Genomic DNA, 21209 nt, shown 5'->3' on the forward strand with positions numbered 1-21209 from the left:
TTATATATAACTTTCTCTACAGGGCACTTCAAAAACTCTCCAAATATAGCTACGCCTAAAAGTATGCAGTGCTCGTCATATACCACCCATACAAGCTCATGTTTGTTCATACTTGCAGTTCTCAAATTTAAGCATTTCGAGTGCAAAACGCCTTCATTTTCCCCTACAAGCTGCCATAGCAATGCGCCTCACTTTGAAAAACCAAACTCTACACATTCTTATAAATTACTCAAATTATTCAATACTCAGTTATTCAATACCACACAAACTTGACATACCCACACGTATACACCTACGCACATGAACACCATCACATAAAATAACTAAGCTCTTAAGTAAACTTCAAGATATATAATTTTGATATGTTTATTTATCGTATTTTTTGTTCGACTATGCACCTGCTATTTTTTCTCTAGCTAAACAGCACCACACACTTACCAAACACCTACAGAGGCATCCAGCTATTATATGAGTTATCAACACTACATGTATGCGATTTTTATGATTATTGGCATCATGTGGATTATTTGTCATTCGTTATGCCACCAGCAGGTTGTAAAGTTTTTTGTTGTTCTAAATTTTCTATTTTTCTTTTGTTTTTCTTTTTCAGTTTTTTCACACATACTTCTTGTGTGTGGCTTTTTTGTGCACAAATTCTCCTTGTTTCTGTATAATCCAAACTTATTCCTCTTTGTCGTGTTTACTTGAGCTTGTTACTTACGGATTTTATGGTAAATTTCCTCTTCAGAGTCATTCACTATAATTTATAGTCATAGACTCTGTCATTTAACTGCTAGTAAAATAACTAGAACACGCAATGATTGAGCAAAAAATATGTGAATGAATAACAAATGAAAATATTATGAAAAGGAAATCAGATATTGTATGAAATTGATATTTTTTCTTTCACATTTATAAATATTCATTCCATTTCTAAAACTCATAATGTTGTTTTATTTTATGGGTTCTTTTTATGTACCTAAAAATTTAAATGGTTTCGGGTTACAAACAAAACTCTCGGCGCCTTAGTTGACAAATCAGAAAATTTCCATAACAAAATATATTAGGATATTGAACATGCTGCTATTTGAAAGGACAGGACCTCTATCATATTTTGTAGTCCAGAGAAGAAACACCAGTCTATAGTTTGATCTGACAATTGGTTCTTCCCAATATGAGATGCCACGAGGCGAGCTTTCTTGTATAGGCTGGGCACCATGGATTTATCACACATAAATGTGATGATGACTTAGTAATCGACATCCCCGATATTCATGAATAATCATATTCGATTGCATATCACAATCCCTGTGCATCAGTTATGTGACATCACAGAAAGGTGATGTGACATCATACAGAGGTGTTGTGACATTGCAAAAAGGTGATGTGATATCATAAAAAGGTGATGTGACATTACAAAAAGTTGACTTGACATCACAAAAAGGCGATGTGGCATTATAGAAAGATGGTGTAAATCGAGAGAGAACTTTTGTGCCTTGCATCGTTAAAGTGAAATTTTGTCAATATGTTAAAAACTGGCCGAGTTGCGCGCGATTCACATTTCAACGGAAAGAAAACCATAGGAAATACACTGCATAGAACTCTCTAGTGTTACGCATACATTTGTCGTGGTATTTCCCTGTATTTATTTAGCAAATAAGTGACACGAATCGATAATAATTATTCGGAAAGTCATCAAAATTTTTCACCATACGATAGATACTGTTGTGAAGTCTCCAAAAGTTCCGTAGCTAGATTACCTAAGACTATGAAAATAATAGAAGTCAATAAGTTAAATAGACTGCAACGTCTGGTTTCGTGCCACTTTAACAAGTGCATTAAAAAAATTCCCTTACTATCAAGATCTTTTAGAACGTTTAGGTATTTATGGAAGACTTCTGGTAAAGAGGCACTCCATTACTACCGTGATTTATAGGTTTGGTAAGTGGCGTATGAAAACTTAATGATTGTAAAATGGGAGCTAATAACTATGGACTGAACTTAAATTATTGAAAGGTTCCCCTTTATGTTTCAAAACAGAAAACCATGCAATAGAAATCTGACGTAGAAAATTGCTTCAGTAATTGCAATACAAGTATCCTCGACTGTAACCATAACCGAAATGGTAACCGCATAACGAACAGAAACTGTAATCATAACCGCAACAATAACTGAAACCGCCACCGAAGCCGTAGTCGAAATGATAGTTTAAACCGTGACCGTAATTGTAATAACAGCCACAACCTCAACTGAAGCCTTGCAGTAACCGTAATCACAACAATAACTAAAACAGCGACTGCGGTCGTAACCGATGCCTAACTGAAATCATGATCGTAGCCGTAATCATAACCACTGTAACTGTGACCGTAGCCGTAACCGAAATACTAATCATAACCGTGACTGTAACCGTAATCACAACCACAACCGTAACTAAAACTGTGACCGTAGCCGTAACCGAAATAATAATCATAACCGTGACCGTAACCGTAATCACAACTACAACCGTAACTGAATTCGAGTCAATAACAAAAACCACAGCTGCAGCAGATTCCCTTACCATAACATTAACTAAAGTCATTACCGTAATTCTTAATATAAGATTAAGGACAGTGTAAGTGTAAAAGTAAGAGTAATATTTGGTTGAAGTGGTATGAAGTGCTATATGGGAGAGCACAGAGTGTGTGTAAGTGTTGAGCTGTGTGGGTGTAATATGTGGTAGTGATAAAATCAGTTTTTTGTCTAGAGGACTCAATTTTGATCAACTTGGAATCGGTTTGTGATCGAAAAGTTATCTGTTTGCTATCGTAAAATTATCAAGATTTTATCAAAAATTATCGGTTTGCTATTGTAAACTTACCAAATGTTATCGAAAAGTTATCGTCGTGAAAAATCATTGTTTTGTTATCCAAATCGATTTGTTATCGGCGTGTATTCCGCGTTCCCGCCAAATTCTTTTCTATCTCTTCCGCTGTTCCCTTTTCGTGGGCATGTTATCCATTTTTTTCGACGAGCTAGCGATCAATTACCAGTTTTTATCGATGTGCTATCGGTTTGCTGTCGAAAAAGCATCGACTTGTTATGGAAACGTTATCGATTTGTTGTCAGTATGTATTACAATATGGTCATCACTGATTTATATCTTTTCTTGTTAAAATTTTCTAAATAAGCTTGGGTTATTTTTCGGATGAAACTATGAAAGCAAAATACATAAATTTTGATATTTAAAAATTTAACAAAATTTTCACAATTCCAATTTAAAATCAGCTTTAAGTTTGCTAATGTATGCAAATAAATATTTGTGAGTGTATGTGTGTATGACTTTGCAATTTTTCCAATTAAGCACATTTAACATGAAAATTCGTCGTAACTGCCAATAAGCCACAAATAACAGTTAAGAAATAACAACGCAGGAATTTAAAAAATAACTACAAAATTAAAAGACACATACATATACACCCCCACACACACTAGCGCGCGAGAATGCTAATACAAATACAAGTTATACAAATAAATTGCGTTATGTATGCCCATGCGAGGTGTACAAATTATATAAAAAAAGAAGAAAAAAACATTTTTTTATATAAATTTAATCAATTTCATGGCTCAGTGAGCAAACAATGGCGTTGGCAGCAGCGTTGATGTGGCTACTCACACACACACTCATATATACACTTGCCACCAAACATACACACAACCATGTACACACGAGCGCGCTCATGAGGAAACCATGCACTTCTATTGGTTTTGCCATAATAAATTGCCAATGCAGCATAAAATGGAATGCCATACAAACTTTAGCAAGCAACCTGTATACAAACAAACAAACAAACACGAAGCATACTGAAATGGCAATCAACAGTTTTCGTGCAGCTTTGCTAACTAGGGGATAAGAGAAATGGTGCGGCGAAATCAACCACAGTGGGTCAGTGTGATGAATTGTGTCCCGGTCAGTTGCAGCGCATGTGTTCCAACTTGTACAATAACAAACAATGAGTGTGATTCCTGGGTGGATATTCCACAGCTGAAGGCTAGACTTACACACATGATGACACATTTACGCATACACCTGCATAAATGCACAATGCACTCACTTGAATGCATTTAATGTAATCAGTGTATTTATACAGTGGCTGTTAATAGTATGTTACCAATCACTTGAGGTAGATGAGAGGAAATTTTGAAATTTTTCAGCGAAAAAAAGTTTTGCGATGCAATGCTCTATCTAAAGCAATGATACACGTGTCGTAGTGAGTCTATCAAAATCTACTGAACACTTGGCGATAACACTTAGAAGCTAGGCGAAAAGTGTGTTCTGATATCAGCGCTCCTCGCATGGATTTAACCACTCTTAACACACAGAGCATTGGTTTCGTGGAAGGCTGTTAATATTACAACAAAGACTTAATACACATGTCCAATGACAGTCTTCAATGCAAACTACGATAAGCAGGTGTCTTTCGGGCTCTCGGTTCAGCGACGAGAACACCAAGTCGGGATAGTGAGAGAAGGTGATGGGCCATGGATCAGAAGCGAGTCGAAATAGAATTTCCCTGGTTTGCGTGTCGGGTTTCGTAACATACAAGGCCAAGGAATGTATGTTGAGTAAGCGTGGCATAGGGCGAATGTGGTCCAATACCCATGGGACTCATCAAAGTTCCCATCTTGCGGCAACAAAAGGTTAAGTCATTTGCACTCCTGTAAAGATTCTAATAACATAGAGCCATTATACAAAGAAAAATAATCTTTTGCAGTTCTTAGGATAATTACAACGGAAATGTTCAGTACTGTAGCAGTACTCACCGAACTCTCAACAATTGGTGCTCATGCGGTTCGGATGGGGTAGAAGGACAATACTTCATGTCGCAGCTGGCCACTGATATTTAATCGTTCCTTGGTCGTCCAAAAGTTTGTATGAACTATCCTTTCCTTCCCACAGTAAACGTAAAAACCAGACACTGAACTGCTTCCAATATTACTTTGCTACAGGTCTTCTTGCTGACATCTGCTTTCTCATTCTGAATTTTATTTGTCCGAGCATCTGCATAAGTACCAACTTTTTTTAATCGTCTTGCTTGCATTTTCTTGATAAATCTATGTTCCGTTCGTCCAAATACGCTTTTTTTATAAGCCGTGAACTTGTAATGGGCTTAAATTTTATAAAGTCAGATAGTGCAAGAGATTTATTTCAGATAGACATTGCCCTTGTGATATTCTACTGGAGTCCATAGTCCGGTTTCGTACACCCATAGCGATTTTAACGTTCTTCAGGCGAGGAATCGTGAGAAAAACATACCTGTGGAGGTGTAAAGTATCTGAGACTAAAAACGCTACCAGATTCTCTTTGAAATCTGAAGAGGCAAGAAGTCCGAAAAGACCTGAAGTCTGAAGAGACACGAAGTCCAAAGAGACCCGATGTCTGAAGAAAGCCGAGGTCTAAAGAGACTAGCAGTTTGAAGAGACGCCACAACTCTGAAGAGACCAGACGTCTGAAGAGACCCGAAGGCTCTACCCTGAAAGGCCATATACCATAGAGTGATCTAAATGTCTCGCTGATCATGGGCTCTTGACAAAATGTACCAACCTTCAAGATTTCCATCCAGCTTTGATCCATTTATAAAGAAAATTTCCAAATCACAGCAACAGATGAGTTCCCAACTCCACTTGATGGGATATGACAGGTGAACTTAGTGAATCAATAGGATTATCAGTTAGTCAGAACGCTGGAGTCCGATGATTACAACCAGGGCATGGACTGCCAAAGTTCTAGAATAGGCTTTTTACCATAACGACCTAAGGTAGGGAATAAAGTCCACCTCTGTCTACAAAGCTTTACTGAGAAGATTGTAGGGATGGCAGCTCTTTCATTTTTAGAGTTGGGTCGTTTCGTTCTGAACTTGTTCAATTGACCGGGTCTCTCAACTGAACAAGTGAACTAGATCTTCCATTTCGGTTCTATTTGTTCTTTTAGTTTATTTGTTCTTTTAGTTCGTTTTATCTAAAGTTATTCTTTCTCTCTTCTCGTTCGCGAACATTGTAAATTCATACACACATACGCTGAAATTCACAGTAAGCACGAATGTCGATGATGCCACTTACACTTAAGATTTGTGTGGTCGTGTGTGTGTGGCACTGCTACAACAATTATGTATGGACTATTTATGAAAAACATCTTTTGTAAGAAACTAATTATTACATTTATTAAACTTGAAAATTTCATATTTACAATTTGTGTCTCTACTCTTTCAATTTCCTGGATCTTCCGAAATTTGTAACTTTTTTTACATATATATATTAACTTATTTATTCATAACACATTTAAATATACCTACACAAAGCATTGCTGCATACACACCTCCCTCTATACTTGTTGGTTTTTTTCGCTGGTGCGAGAAGCAGTGAACAAATTTGCTTGAAAAAAAAATAACAGATGAACAAAAAGAACAACTTGTTCGTTCATCAGAAAAAGAACGAAAGATACGAATCTATGAAATGAACGAAAAAGCACAACTCTATTCATTTTGATAATTGATAACTGTATATGTGAGTATGTGTGCTAAAGTTCAACTAAAGCTTATTGATTGCGCCGATACTGTGTCGCATTTTGTAGGATGTTCGAATACCCTTGGTTGGACAGCTTTAAAAATAATACCATCTACTTTAACATATCAACAGCACCATTAACGCAACACACACATACATACATCCATCTACTCAAATACGTAAGCTGTTATGCATTCGCCATCAAAGCATTCGCAGGCCAAAGCGGGTTGTTAAAGCCATTGTCATTAAAACAGAAGCTGCTTATGGCAAGCAAAGCTTCTGTGACCTGCATGCTCATGAATATGCATGTATGCACCTATTGTATGTCATCCGGTGTCAGCTGGTTCGCTGCAACGTTGCAATCTGCTGTACACACATACAACATAATTTGTGGTTTTAACTTGTGGTTATTTTGTCACTTTGACAGCTGGGTTCATCGTTCAATTGTTTGTTAGTTTTAATGCTCGTTCGTGGTCGTGTCTGTCCGTTCTTTGCCTGTGGCTTTCTTGATTGATTGGTGGCTTGTCAATGAGGTTGTTCCTTGCATATGCATGCCTAAACAGGTTTTTGATTATCAGTTTGACGAAAATTGGCATGCTACTAAAATTAGTAGCTATTTTTCTAGGAAGGTTTCTTTTAAATTTTTTTTTCATGGAAAATTACTAGAAGATCGTGGCTTAGTTGTGGCTTAGTTTTCAGTTAGTTGTTTTGACTGCTTGATATGAATTCAAGTGCTTAATATCACTAGGACGCCTAAAAGTATGCAATCATGTTCAATATTTTGAACACTGGTTCCGGTTAGGACCACTTTGAACGAAATTTGTATTCCTGTCGTATTTGGGCCACTTGTCAGAATTATTCCTTTTCTTAAAGCATCAAAAAATTGCAAAAGACCATAATTAAACATGACTTACTTACTTAATTGGCGCTTAACCGTCTAAACGGTTATGGCTGTCCAACAAGGCGCGCCAGTCGCTCCTTCGCTCCGCCAACCGGCGCCAATTGGTCACACCAAGGGAGTTTAAATCGTTTTCCACCTGGTCCTTCCAACGGAGTGGGGGACGCCCTCTACCCCTGCTTCCATAGGCGGGTTCCGATAGAAACACTTTCTTGGCCGGAGCATCATCTTTCATTCGCATAACATGGCCTAGCCAGCGCAGCCGCTGCGTTTTAATTCGCTGGATGTCTGCGTACATCTCGTACAGCTCATCATTACATCTTCTTCGGTACTCACCATCGCCAACGCGTAGAGGTTCATAAATCTTTCGAAGGACTTTTCTCTCGAACACTCTCAAAGCCGTTTCATCTGCTGTTGTCATGGTCCATGCTTCTGTCCCATATAGCAGGACGGGTACGATAAGTGACTTGTAGAGTATGCTTTTCGTTCGCCGAGAGGACTTTATTTTCAATTGCCTACTAGTCCAAAGTAGCATTTATTGGCAAGATTGATTCTTTGCTAGATTTCAGTGTTGATGTTGTTGCTAGTGTTGATGCTGGTTCCCAAATAAACGAAGTCTTTTACTATCCCGAAATTATGGCTGCCAACAGTAGCGTGGTTTCCAAGGGGCATATGCGCATAATTAAACATGAATCTCAATTTTTTTGGCTGACCCCATTTGTCAAGAAAATTTGTCACAAAAATTTCCAATTTTTTTTTCTATCTTTTTTATTATTATTATTTTTTTTGTTGATGTTTTTCCTCATTATATCCCATTTTGGACGATTTTTTCACTATCAGTTATTCTTTAGTTTTTATTTCTATTGGAGTTTTTTTAATTCTTTTTATCATAATTTCATTAGTTAATGTCAAAGTTTTCGAGTAGATACGCCATTATTTCAGTCTTGAAAAGCTCTGTAATTCCTTCTGTTGATTTTATGAGCTTTGGAATTCGTTTCACACATTCGGGATTTCTTAGTTTGGCATACTTTAAAGGGCTAGCATTGGAATAACTGACAAAACTATTGGGGCTGAAACGGACATCAGCAGGCAATTATAGCTTTGCGAAACCAGATTTGAGATAAAAATTGTGAAAATCGATCGTCAAATGACACAGCCAAAAAAAATTCGATCTGTGTTTGTATAAAAAAATAAAAAAAATTTTCCAAGACCCTATCCACATTGGTTTCAAATTTAGGAGCTTTATTTTGTGACTTTTTTTCGGGCTACTCTATTTATCAGAAAAGCGACTTGTTGTAGATCATTTATGTGTCTTTTATTGCCAACTCATCCCACCGAAGGACATTACATAGCCCAGCGATTCCACAGTAGGCATGTAGTCGTTAGATGCAACTAAAAACCACTGAAGGTCACTACCGAGATGGTCGGGCTATTAAATTAATGGTGCTTATATCCGCGAAGTATTGGATTAATAACCAGCAAACAACATCATCTTCGATAATACTTTCTAAAACCTTCGCGGATTGTCTTTATCGCTAGAAGTAAAAGTGATTTAACAGGGTCGAATTCACTGAAATTTTGATATCATCTTGTATCCTTCGAAAAAGGAAACAATGACTTTTCTTAGAACATTGCAATATTTAGAAAAAGTTGTTTCAATTAGAAAAACAAAAGATTCTAAGCGGGGTTCTCGTGCGGTATTGGTTTGGCAAACACTTCGCGTGTATTGCTGCTGTGAAGAGCTTCTCAGCGAAAATTCATCTGCTTGGAGACGAATTTCAGAGTCGGCATAAACTATGTATGTGGACCCGTCCCACCAATTTGAAGGAAAAATTCAAAAAAGGTTAGCACGATGCAAATTGGAAGAGAAGCTTGGGCTTAATCTTTTTGGAACTTTTCGCTTTGTTTTCGTTTTGTTATCGCTTTGTCATCGGTTTTTTATGTGTTTTCTCATCGGCTTGTTATCAATAGTTTACAGATGAGTAATTGATTTAAAAATGAATTTTTATCGATATCTGTTCCATAAAAAACTGTTGAGTCGTCGATAACAAACCGATAATATGACGATAGCAAATTGTTTACACTGCAATAACATATCGATAGCTTCTTTATAATTTATCGATGACTTTTCAATAACAAATTGAAACATTTTAATAACATAAAATATCATATTTATTTTCGCAATTATAAATTTATTACCCCTGGCGAGGCCAAATCGACCCACGTGATTTTCTTGCATCATGTTTACAAAATTAGCAAACTTTTATACATTTTTCTAAACATTTTTGGTTGATTATGGATTTATCTGCGCTGCTATGGCAGGTGGTCTGCACAAGTTTCTACCCAATATTCCAAAAATAAAAAACAATTTTCAAGTTTAGAAAACTTAAAAACAATAATTATCATAAACATTATTGTTCTGACTTTGAGCTCGCCTTAGGTACAACCACCATTGCCTTCCCGATCCTTGGACATCCCATCCCGGAGTCTAGCCACCACCGCCGTCATAGCTCTTTGGTGAGAACCAGCGTCATTTAATACTCCCTCTTCGGGCGTGATCATCACTACCGCTGTCATCATCCTTTGGCGGGAGCCAACGTCATTCACCGCCGTCATCACCATCTGCTAAGAGCAACCGTTAGCTAGTACTCTTTCTCTGCAGAGAAACGCCGTCCTTAGATCGTAATATTCTCGGCGACACTACCTACAAAACATAATGATCTCTCTCTACTCTATTCAAGATTGTGGATATTCTAGCCTGAGAGCCGCATGGGTGTGTGTGTTCGAAATAAGTATACAAATTTACTGTATATTTATTTAGGTCGGTGAAGTGGGACCTCCACCCGACTCTGGATTGACTAAGCATACCTCAGCCTTTAACCAAACCCACCTCATAATCTTACCTTGAATCCTTTATCAATAGGCAGATAAAAAGAATCCCAATTTTTGGTTCACAATTTTTCCTTTAGTATGGCAATCGTTATTTTGATATCGTTTTTTAATAGCCAAAAAACATGATTATACCCAGTAAGCTAAAAGATGTTGATGAGTTGAGACGGCACCCAAGGAACAAAAATGCTATTAATTTTGACATTTGTGACGAACGCTAACTGATCGACTCCCTAGCTGTAATTCAAATATCAGCGAGTTGCATATGATAATTGGGCTCCTCTAAAAAGCAAACAAAAATTAATATTGGCTTACTTTTTATTACTTCTATCAAATTCTACAACTTATGAATTATAAAGAACAGTTTTTTTTTTTTTGCTTATTTACAAAATTAAGCTAAAACTTATATACAACTTATTTGGGCAATTCACTAGAGTGTCGTATTCATATAAAATTTTACGACTTGAGCAGTAGCCATGGTCTCCAATAAAAAATTTTATTAAAGCATACCACAAACGGCAAATAGAAGACCTGGTGAATTGTCTAATTATGTCTTGCAGATACTTATAACATTTTTTTATATTTAAAGAACATGTACTTTTACGTGAAAAACATTTTAACTTAGATATGTTTTTAAAATTATTCTATAAAAAAAAAACTATTTTCTGTCACATTTCTCTAATTATTTAATTATTTGCGGTCTTTTCAGCTATTTACATATATATACATGTTTGTATTTTTTTTCATAAGAACTGTCAAATATTTCACAAAAAAGTGTCAGGATTATGATTTTGCTAATAATCGTCCTACAAGCACTGCTGGCCTTTCATTAAGAAGAAAAATTGATTTTTTTGTATTTAAAACTCTTATTACACTGAAAGAAAAAACTGGTAAAATCAACCGAAATACGGATCAATTCAACCGAAATTTTTGTCAAATTTTTATCCATCGCAACAAAATGTGGAATCAACTGCGCACAAATCGTCGATTCGCAATTTACCGTTTTAGTAGTCAAATGAACAAAAAAATTTGTTGCGACAGCTTTGTACGAAAGTACCTATGTTGCGGCATTTGCAAGGCAGATGAGTTTTCACTGAGATCTTTTCATGGCAGAAATACACTCGGAGTGCTTTGCCAAACAGTGCCGAGGGGCGACCCCGCTTAGGAAAATTTTCTTCTAATTGAAAAACCTTATATCTGAAATTTTTATGTTGCTTTGCCCGGGGGTGTGAACCCAGGGTCTTCGGTGGGGTAGGCGGAGCGCGCTACCATCACACCACGGCGGCCGCCATGTACACACGTAAATATGTGCATACATATAGTACACAGAATGCATAAGTACAAAGTATAGAGCGCAGTGAGCGTAAAATTCTCTTTGAAATTTGCTCATAATGCATGTTGTTCGCTGTTGAAATGACCTGTAAGATCAGTTGTGTTAATAGAAGAATCAGTTAGATTGATTAGGAATCTGTAAATTTTATAGAAGTAAGTATTTTTAGTTTTCATCATTTTCGATTTGTACTGGAGTTTTGTAGGCATTCTGCACAAATAATGACAACAAAATCATTTCCACTAAAATTAGAGTATTAATGATGGCTGCAAGAAGAAAATAATATCAGTAGTGTTATTTGCGAACATTTTTATTTTTTTTTAAACACAAACACTTACTTTGTTTATAGATAACGTGATTCATGGGATATGCGCCACCCAAAACCATTTCATCTAATTGTTGGTACATTATGAGATATTGCGCTTTACATAGTAACATTATTAATTGTAAGGAAAACATTTTTTTCTGGAAATTACCAAAAAAAAACTTTATTAAATAAGTTTTAAGAAATAAATTAAAAAATATAATTATGAGTAAAGAGAAAATATTTTTTTAAGCAAAAAAAAAAAAAAACACACTTTTTAGATCGATGTGCTGGGAAAGCGTGTTTTTAGTTTTTTTTGAAACTATGTTATTCTTTGTTCACTTAAAATCGTATTTTTTTAGATATAATACTATTAAATCAAATAATTGACAAATATATAATGTCCCAGCACTTATTTTAAGAACCGGTTATTTTTTGTTTAGAACCGTATGCTTTTTCGGATCCGGGTACCTTTTAGAATCGAGCACTTTGATAGAACCGGGTAATATTTAAACCTGATACTTTTAACCGGCTACTTTTATAGAACCGAGTAATTTTTTAGAACCGGGCCCTGTTTTAGATAGAACTAAGTACTTTTTCGGATACATTTAGCAGACCTGGTACTTTTCCAGAGCTTGAGAGTACTTTCTTTTAACTGAATACTTTTTCATACCGGGTATATTTTAGAACTGGATACTTTTTTTATAACCGGGCATTTTTTGAACCGGATAACTTTTCAGAACCGGTTACTTCTTTAGACCCTATTTGTTTTTACAACGGCTACATTATAGAATTCAGTACTTTTTTGAGGTCTTTTTAGAACCGGGTAATTTTTAAAACCTGTTTATCTTTTATAGAGCCGGATAAGTCACTCGGCCAACGGATGTATTTAAAGGGATGGGATATAATAAAAAGCAATAAGCAGCTAGCTCTTAGTCCAAAGGAAAGTGACATACTCATAAACATATAAGTGTAGCTAGTGGTAAAGCGAGCTGAAAAGCCAAGATTTTTGTAAATGTAAATATGGAGAACTATTAATCCGAAAACAAAAGACAAGCGTAAAAACTTTGCGAAAACTCGTGCGATTAACTTCTTAAGAGAGTAGTCTGCGATTGATCTCTTTTGTCTGCATTTGGGCAATAATTGCCTATGTTATATTCTTTTACGCGGGACTCAGGCAAATATTGCTTAAGAAAATAGAGTTGATCCCCTCTAGCCACTTTTAGGTACAGTTCTAATTAATAAATTTGAAATTTATGCTGCAAGTAATAATAAACACGAAAGGTGTAAAATATAAAAAATTAAATGGAACTCGGATCCCCATAACTAAATTCTAAAATATTAGCACCATATGTTTCATTACTGTTGTACTTGTTTTACGTTTATTTTTCTTGTAAAATCGGTAAGAAATACCATGCGTGTAGAAGGAGAACTTGTCCGACAGAAAACTTTCAGACATCCCGTCAAGACCATCGACATAATATAACGTTTTCAGTTCAAATGAAACTTTCTTTTAATCAAATAAAACTTTTTTCAAGTCAAATACAACTTTTTGCATTTCAAATTAAACTTTTTTTAAATCAAATGAAACTTTTCAAATTAAAAGAAACTTTTCATATCAATAAAATACAGACAGTTCAAAATACACACAAGGCCAAATGACAATAAGACAAAACCAAGAATTACCGATGGAAACAAATAAATTTTCATATTTTGTTGGGCTTTTGTGTCCACATTGCGTCTTGGCGACAATGAATGGTTTGGATTTCCCGTAGCTATATTATAATTTTCGGGATTTTATAAGTCGGGCTTAAGCTATACTATAATTTCACTACGTAGGACTTTCCACGTTGTTTGTAGTAGAGTTCTATGTCTGCCTACAGATTTTTTTCATTCTATGGCTTAAAACTATTCACATAAGTGTTCTATGATTGGAAAATATCTTTTTATTTTATTCGAAACTTTTTATACATTTTTTTTTTATAACTTACCATTGTACTATAATCTGCATGTAAATTATTCACTGCACGTACAGTAATATTAAGTCCCCAAATACCGAGTAATATCGAGGCGATAATGAAGGGCAAAAAGTACTGTTGGACATCGTTGAACAATTCCTGTAAAAAAATGCAATTAAATATTTTTTAGAAAATTTCAAAAAAATTAATTAACAAAAAATTAACTGCCCCGGGTGAGGCTCGAACTCACGACCTTAAGATTATGAGACTTACGCGCTGCCTACTGCGCCACCGAGGCTGTATATTCAATGCTGTCCAACATAGCACTTAACGACGAACTGTGGGTATATTTTATTTGTTTATTTTTGCAGGGCAAAAATAAAATTTTATTTTGTTGTTGCATTTTACGCCAATTATTGTATTCGTAGCGATTGTGTTTTTTTTTTGTTCTACAGCTACCTACTTATAGAGATCCCGTAGCAGTTCTAATATTAGGGGTGGGAAGATTGATGTGTGTGTATTGTTTATTCAGTTTTTGTGACAGGCAATTAGTACAAAATGCCAGTGGCGCTTGACTGTCTACCAGATAAATATTTTTATTGATATTAAAAACAAGTAAGGAAGGCTAAGTTGGCGTGTAACCGAACATTACATACTCAGCTGAGTGCTGTGGAGACAAAATAAGGGAAAGTCACCATTTACGAAAATGAACCTAGGGTAACCCTGGAATGTGTTTGTATGCCGTGGGTATCAAATGAAAGGTATTAATGAAGGTTTTAAAAGCGAGTGGCCCCTAGTCGTATATGTGAAGGCATTTTCGAGATATCGACCAAAATGTGGACCAGGGTGACCCAGAACATCATCTGTCGGGTACCGCTAATTTGTTTATATATACAATACCACGAACAGTATTCCTGCGATGATTCCAAGGGCTTTTGATTTCGCCCTGCAGAACTTTTGCAATTTGCTGTAATTAATATGGTAGGTGTCACACCCATTTTACAAAGTTTTTTCTAAAGTTATGTAGACTTTGCTTCAAAAAATCAAACCAAGCACCATCTTTCATCCTTTTATTCGTATTGTGTATAGAATTATGGCATTTTTTTCTTTTTCGAAATTTTCGATATCGAAAAAGTGGGCGTGGTCATGGTCGGATTTCGCCCATTTTTAATACCAAGATAAAGTGAGTTCAGATAAGAACGTGAACTAAGTTTAGTAAATATATTTCGATTTTTGCTCAAGTTATCATGTTAAAGGCCGAGCGGAAGGGCAGATGGTCGGCTGTGTATAAAAACTGGGCGTGGCTTCAACCGATTTCGCGCATTTTCACAGAAAACAGTTATCGTCATAGAAGCTATGCCCTTACAAAATTTCACAAGGATTGGTAAATTTTTGTTCGACTTATGGCATTAAAAGTATCCTAGACAAATTAAATGAAAAAGGGCGGAGCCACGCCCATTTTGAAATTTTTTTTATTTTCGTATTTTGTTGCATCATATCATTACTGGAGTTGCATTTTGACATAATTTACTTATATACTGTAAAGATATTAAATATTTTGTTAAAATTTTACTTAAAAAAAATTTTTTTTTTAAAAGTGGGCGTGTTCATCATCCGATATTGCTAATTTTTATTTAGCACACGTATAGTAACAGGGGTAACGTTCCTGCCACACTTCATCATGATATCTTTAACGACTGCGAAATTACAGTTTGCAACACTTTTAAATTACCTTCTTTTAAAAGTGGGCGGTGCCACGCCCATTGTACAAAATTTTCTATTCTGCGTCATAAGGTCAACCCACCCACCAAGTTTCATCGCTTTATCCATCTTTGGTAAGAATTATCGCACTTTTTCCGTTTTTCGAAATTTCGATATCGAAAAATTGGGCGTGGTTATATTCCGATTTCGTTTATTTTAAATAGCGATCTGAGATGAGTACCCAGGAACCTACATACCAAATTTCATCAAGATACCTCAAAATTTACTCAAATTATCTTGTTCACGGACAGACAGACGGACGGACGGACGGACATGGCTAAATGAATTTCTTTTTTTGCCCAGATCATTTTGATATATAGAAGTCTATATCTATCTCGATTAGTTTATGCCGTTACGGGGTACTGTTATGCCAACAAAGTTAATATACTCTGCGAGCTCCGCTCAGCTGAGTATAAAAATATTGACGGTTAGCGCGTTGTTTTAAGGTGTGTGAAAGCAAATATAATAATAAATTATAAATTAATGAGAAACGATGTATGTGGCTATAAAGGTACATAAACTTTTAGGTGAGAAAATTTCACTAACTCGTATTGAACAATAATTTTAGTCAAAAAAGCCTATCATAAAAAAAAAAATCGTAGACTGCAGTGCCCCTGTTGTTGTAGTGATAAAAACACTGCCCGAAGGTTTTGGGGAGTGCTATTGATGTTGATTGTCCTGTGCCGGATATAGATCCGCTGGGTTCAGCCAACAAGCACCATTAAGGCACAAACCCGACCATTTCGAGAACGGTTTAATATGAACACATTGAACCTTATAGGCCTTCCAGCCCCCAACCCACTACTTTCATGACGAGCTTGGGGTCGCGAGAGCCTCCGCTGCTAAATGAACAGGATTCGCCACGGGTAGGTGAAGTTGACAAATGGGCTGGAGAAGCTATAAACCGCGCTGGCAGATCCTTTAGAGGGTTGCGCTAAACAACTCCTTCAAACGTTTGGGTATTTTAGTCCCTCTTACGACATGCATACCTACCGCGGGTATATTCTAAGCCTCCTAGCCTGCTGCAGTGTTCCTTATAGTACGCAGTGAGAGTTCGTAGGTCCTCTCTGCATGTACTAATGAGTTTGGCTAATACTGTGCAATTTGGCTTGTTTTTGCCTGGGCAGTCAATCTAGTGATATATGAACTACATTGTTTCCTAAGTATTTATGTTTTACCTAAAGTATGCCTTTGTGAATCCGTAGACGGTCTCTAAACTACAGAATGTTGCTATAGCACTCTGCTTAGCTGGAAAGCCTGCCTGTTCATTACCTTCATGTCCAATCCATGAACCCGTCTTAACAAAACATGGTTTTTGGCTCTCATATCATTAAGGACTCATTCATTTACTAACTTAGAAGTAGTTGTGTGGGAATGTAAGGCAAGCATGGCTACTTGACTGTCTGATATAATGAGGATACTCCTCGAGGATGATCCTCTCAATAGAGATTCTCCACCGCAATACCATTGTTATCGGCTCCATGAAGTTTGTCCTATAGATTACAGCTCCCGCTTTTCCGTCATTAACTTTTGCTTCTTAAGTGAACCAGACTCTAAGGCAGAGTCAGTATATCTATCCCCTGTTTCCCAAAGAGTTCAGTCCTCAATGGACACCTCAAAGTTCCATGAGATTCTGAGCGTAGTGGCCATTGAATCACGTAATTGCAATACGAGATTTCCAATGAATTTTCTTATTACTTTCATTTGCCGAGTCATACTTCCGCTCTTTAGATCAGGAATATTTTACCGTGATTATACATCAAATAGAGCTCAATAAGTCCCATAAATATGCACCTTAAACCTCATCCATTAACTTACCATATCATTATAAAAGATTCCATTCAACACCAGCATAATACTGCCTTGTATGAAAACCATTTGAAACACCATGTAACGTAACACCACAAAACGTCCTCGCGTCGGTACAACACCCGGCAGGCAGACGCAGCAACAGCAGCATGGTGGTGTTCTAATTGGTACAGCCATACCATCTGTCTCTTTAATAAAACTAACTTCGGAACCAATATAATGCATACACAATCGATAGAAGAAAATCGCGCCAATAGTAAATGACAGATGCATGACAGTATGACAAGTAAACCAAATTTGTGGCACAAGTAAATTGACAAGTGCGGCAATGCTAACTAGCGGATAAAGCGAGACTAGAGCTATTGAAAGGCCTAGTAATGGCTTACGTAAACATTGTCCCAGTTTGGCAACAGTTGTAAGAAATATGGAAATATTAAGCATAACAATAAAGATGGAAACGAAGAGGCAAATCGTGACAAAAGGTGTAGGATCTGCAAATAGTGGAATGGAAGTAAATATTTTTATCATTCTATAAAAAAGGTTAAAGTTGCTTTGTACTCACTCATATAGTATTCGGTTAAAGTGGGATATGCATAAATTCCTTGAGTTATATTATTCTCCGTAAGATTCTCGAAATCCTCATTGCTCAACGCTGGCACTGAGAGTTCATATACGCTGTCAACGCTATGGAGAAATTGTGGTGGTGTGTCAACCATTGTTATTGGGGCAGGCGAAGTTTTATCGTCCATTTTCAATGTTCTACTTTCTCTTCTTTCTTTTTAAAATGGAAAATCTTCTTCTGTCGCAGTTCCTTTTCATTTATTCTTTGCCAAACTGCAAGTAAATAAAAAATAATATTTAATGAGCAGACTGTTAAAAATTATTCATATGTACTAAAATATATACTTTTGTATGTATGTATATTTTATCAGTGGCACACTTTTGCTTCGATTTATGGCTCGTTATTTGCCTGAGGTAAATAAGTTCTTGTAGATCGCTTAAGATAAGCGAAAGTATCTCTTAGTAATATAATTATAGTGTGAAGCAGATAATCGTTGAGGAATAGGTAGCACTTAGAACGTCTTCAATACGGGGTTGGGTGTGAAATGGGTGCATATGCAGAAAATAATTTCCCTTATAGTACCTAGTCGTGAGAGCTCGTAAGTTCTCTCTGCTTGGATTAACGACTTTGGCTGATACTGTACATATTGGTATGTCTTTGCCCTGGGTTTCTTAATCGGCAGCTTGCGGCATCTTTCGAACAAGGAAACAAATACAGATCGCGGTGAATTTAGAATAAAGCCTATGAATCGCTTCATCCATGGGATACGGTAGACAAGCCCAGTGGTTTCTTAATCCTATCCTCCGTGAATGTGACGAATGATAGGATAGGCGTATTAACACCTATTTAATCTAAGATATCAACGGAGCCGGGCGATGGATGAATAGCTGATCCCAAATGGTCCCCCGATGCCAGACAAGGTCAGTTTTATAAGTGCCTTCTCAAGGCATGCTGGCTATACGGACGAGTGACCAATCCTTTTCAGGACCAAATGTAAACTCGTTAAATATAAGCAAACTTACTAATGAAAGAAACACAAACGACAGCAAGCAATACAATTACAACAACCACGGACTACGGATGCACTACTATACGCCACGAACTACAAGGGTCCTATTCCAGACGTCACGGAGTCAGACGAGGACACTCTTATCGCCTTTAGCCAAGCGAAGAATCCAGGCGTTCTAAGGAGCATCATCCTTAGTACCCCTAGAACACAAGCTGTAACATCGTCAAATCAAGCCCCAGGCAGTACCAGCCACATGGCGCAGCGTAAATTCTTTCTTCTACCATAGTTACAAATGAAAGGATGTTCTACTTATAGATGGGACAAGAAGAAGAAAAAAGACATTATGCAAAATACGCAAAACTAAATATCAAAAAGTTGGGTGTATGCTGGATAAAATCCGAAACGAAAGACCCAATGGATCCAAGGAGTTCCATAGAGCAGTTCCAAGCCAACTCTCCAAGTGACTTTTCTCAAAAGAGTAGCCGATCGAAAAACGACAACACTTCTAAGGTAGAACCGAAGAAACCAAAACTGGTAGAACGCATAAAAGCATTATGTTTGTAAAATTAGCTGCGGCATGAAGCGATCTCTTGCAGCTGCTAACGGCCCTAGACCCTGTGACCCCGCAGTCTCGAGCTCCAACAGTCAGATTCACAACGTATGTGAAGGCTCAATAGCAGTTGGTTTAGGATTTAATAAAGTGTGTCTCTTGGATATGACCTTACAGCTTCTGCTACTCCTCAGAAGACTGCTTGCTGTACCTTATTTATCTTTTTAATGTTATATCGCTTGTCCATGGCCGCCAACATACTTTTTTTATGTTAGTCGACGGCGGTAGATATAAAGTTACGCTGAACTACGAGCAAATAACTTTTTTGCTTATGCACCTATCTTCAAAAAAATGGTTTGGTAAAATTACGGCGAAACCAGGAACAGATGACAGCCGGAAGTCAGCTGATTTGCACTCTTATTAATATGATGTGACACTTCAACTTCCGGCGCAGTACGATTTTGACATTAGTCCACCCATTTACAAAAACAAAGGACATGTAATCTGTATTTATATTTGTACGTATAACACCATGCTGCCAAATTGTGTGGTTCCGCCATGAGTACAATATCCAGCCGAGTATTGTGCAATGTCACAAGGTGGTAAAATGAATTGAAACCGACACTACAACCTAAGCCATAACCAGCTAAGTCTTCGATTGCGGCTGCAACTGCAGCCTCGAATTCGATTTAAATTCCAGTTTTGAACCCCCATCCGGACAAGAGTACTTTTTCAGTTAGGAATATTATTTGTATTTTGTTTCGAATTCGCTTTCAGAGGTGGCACCACTGATTTCGGTTCCAGTGTCGTCATCGATTTCCATTTGCTCTTAGCTCCGATTTTTGTTATAGCTTTCCACTTTCGCCTTCAGTTTTGATTTCAAAATGAGTTTCGAATTGACTTGGGGCTTTTATTTCTATCTTCGTTCCAGTTTCGATTTAAAAATTTGACTTAGGTTCAGATTACTAATTTGCTCCCAGATTTGGGTTCGGTTATTGCTTCGAATCTGTTTCCATCCGATTTTGGCGTTTTAATTTCTGCTTAAGCTTCAGATTGGGCATCGAATCAAACTCCAAGTTTCAAGAGTAGAATGAAGAGAGAAAAAGAGAGAAGAATGAAAGAGTTTCGTTGGTAAACAACTGAAATGACCTTGAGTCGGTGAGATATTGTTACGATTCTCGAAGTTCTACGTTGCTAAAACTTTTGTATATATAAAGTGTGGCAGTCTCATATATTTACGTGCAATATACATTAAACCTTTGATGTTAGCTTACTTTAAACAAATTTGTATTTTAAATTGCTTTGATAACTTAATTTAATCGAGAGTCATTAAATATATAAGGACTCATATCTCTACATATGACGTATGTGCTTGTATGTTATCCTAATATGTTGGCTTGAAAATACAAAGCAATGAATCAAATAAATAACACATATAATACTCTAAGAAAATACAATAAATATATTTTTATTGCTAAGCAACCATATCAAAGGAAATCTCAATTATTTTTGGCAAATAAATTGAGTGTTAAATGCAATACAAAAACAAGTAAGAACGGGACTGTCTGCGGCTGTGCCGAAGACTTCATACCTTTCATG

At 36.6% G+C, this 21209-nt stretch overlaps 1 protein-coding gene and 1 non-coding gene across 8 annotated transcripts in view; both read right to left on the reverse strand.

Annotated features, from left to right (window-relative positions):
• Nucleotides 1-10644: 10644 nt before the first annotated feature.
• The window catches only part of LOC137253893 (organic solute transporter alpha-like protein), a 62693-nt gene continuing 52128 nt past the window's right edge, over nucleotides 10645-21209 (reverse strand). For all 7 annotated transcript variants that reach the window (XM_067791491.1, XM_067791487.1, XM_067791489.1 and 4 more), the window contains 5 exons: nucleotides 18052-18323; nucleotides 17499-17980; nucleotides 13953-14078; nucleotides 11996-12122; nucleotides 10645-11923 (listed from right to left, as the gene is read on the reverse strand). In XM_067791491.1, the coding sequence (XP_067647592.1) occupies nucleotides 11823-11923; nucleotides 11996-12122; nucleotides 13953-14078; nucleotides 17499-17980; nucleotides 18052-18238 (1023 nt within the window). In that variant the 5' untranslated portion in view covers nucleotides 18239-18323 and the 3' untranslated portion in view covers nucleotides 10645-11822. The remainder of the gene's footprint in view (nucleotides 11924-11995; nucleotides 12123-13952; nucleotides 14079-17498; nucleotides 17981-18051; nucleotides 18324-21209) is intronic.
• TRNAM-CAU (transfer RNA methionine (anticodon CAU)) lies at nucleotides 14145-14217 on the reverse strand. The gene has a single exon. It is a non-coding gene; the product is annotated as a tRNA-Met (tRNA).

This window comes from Eurosta solidaginis, chromosome 5, assembly GCF_040869045.1.
Source record: "Eurosta solidaginis isolate ZX-2024a chromosome 5, ASM4086904v1, whole genome shotgun sequence".
Taxonomy (NCBI): domain Eukaryota; kingdom Metazoa; phylum Arthropoda; class Insecta; order Diptera; family Tephritidae; genus Eurosta; species Eurosta solidaginis.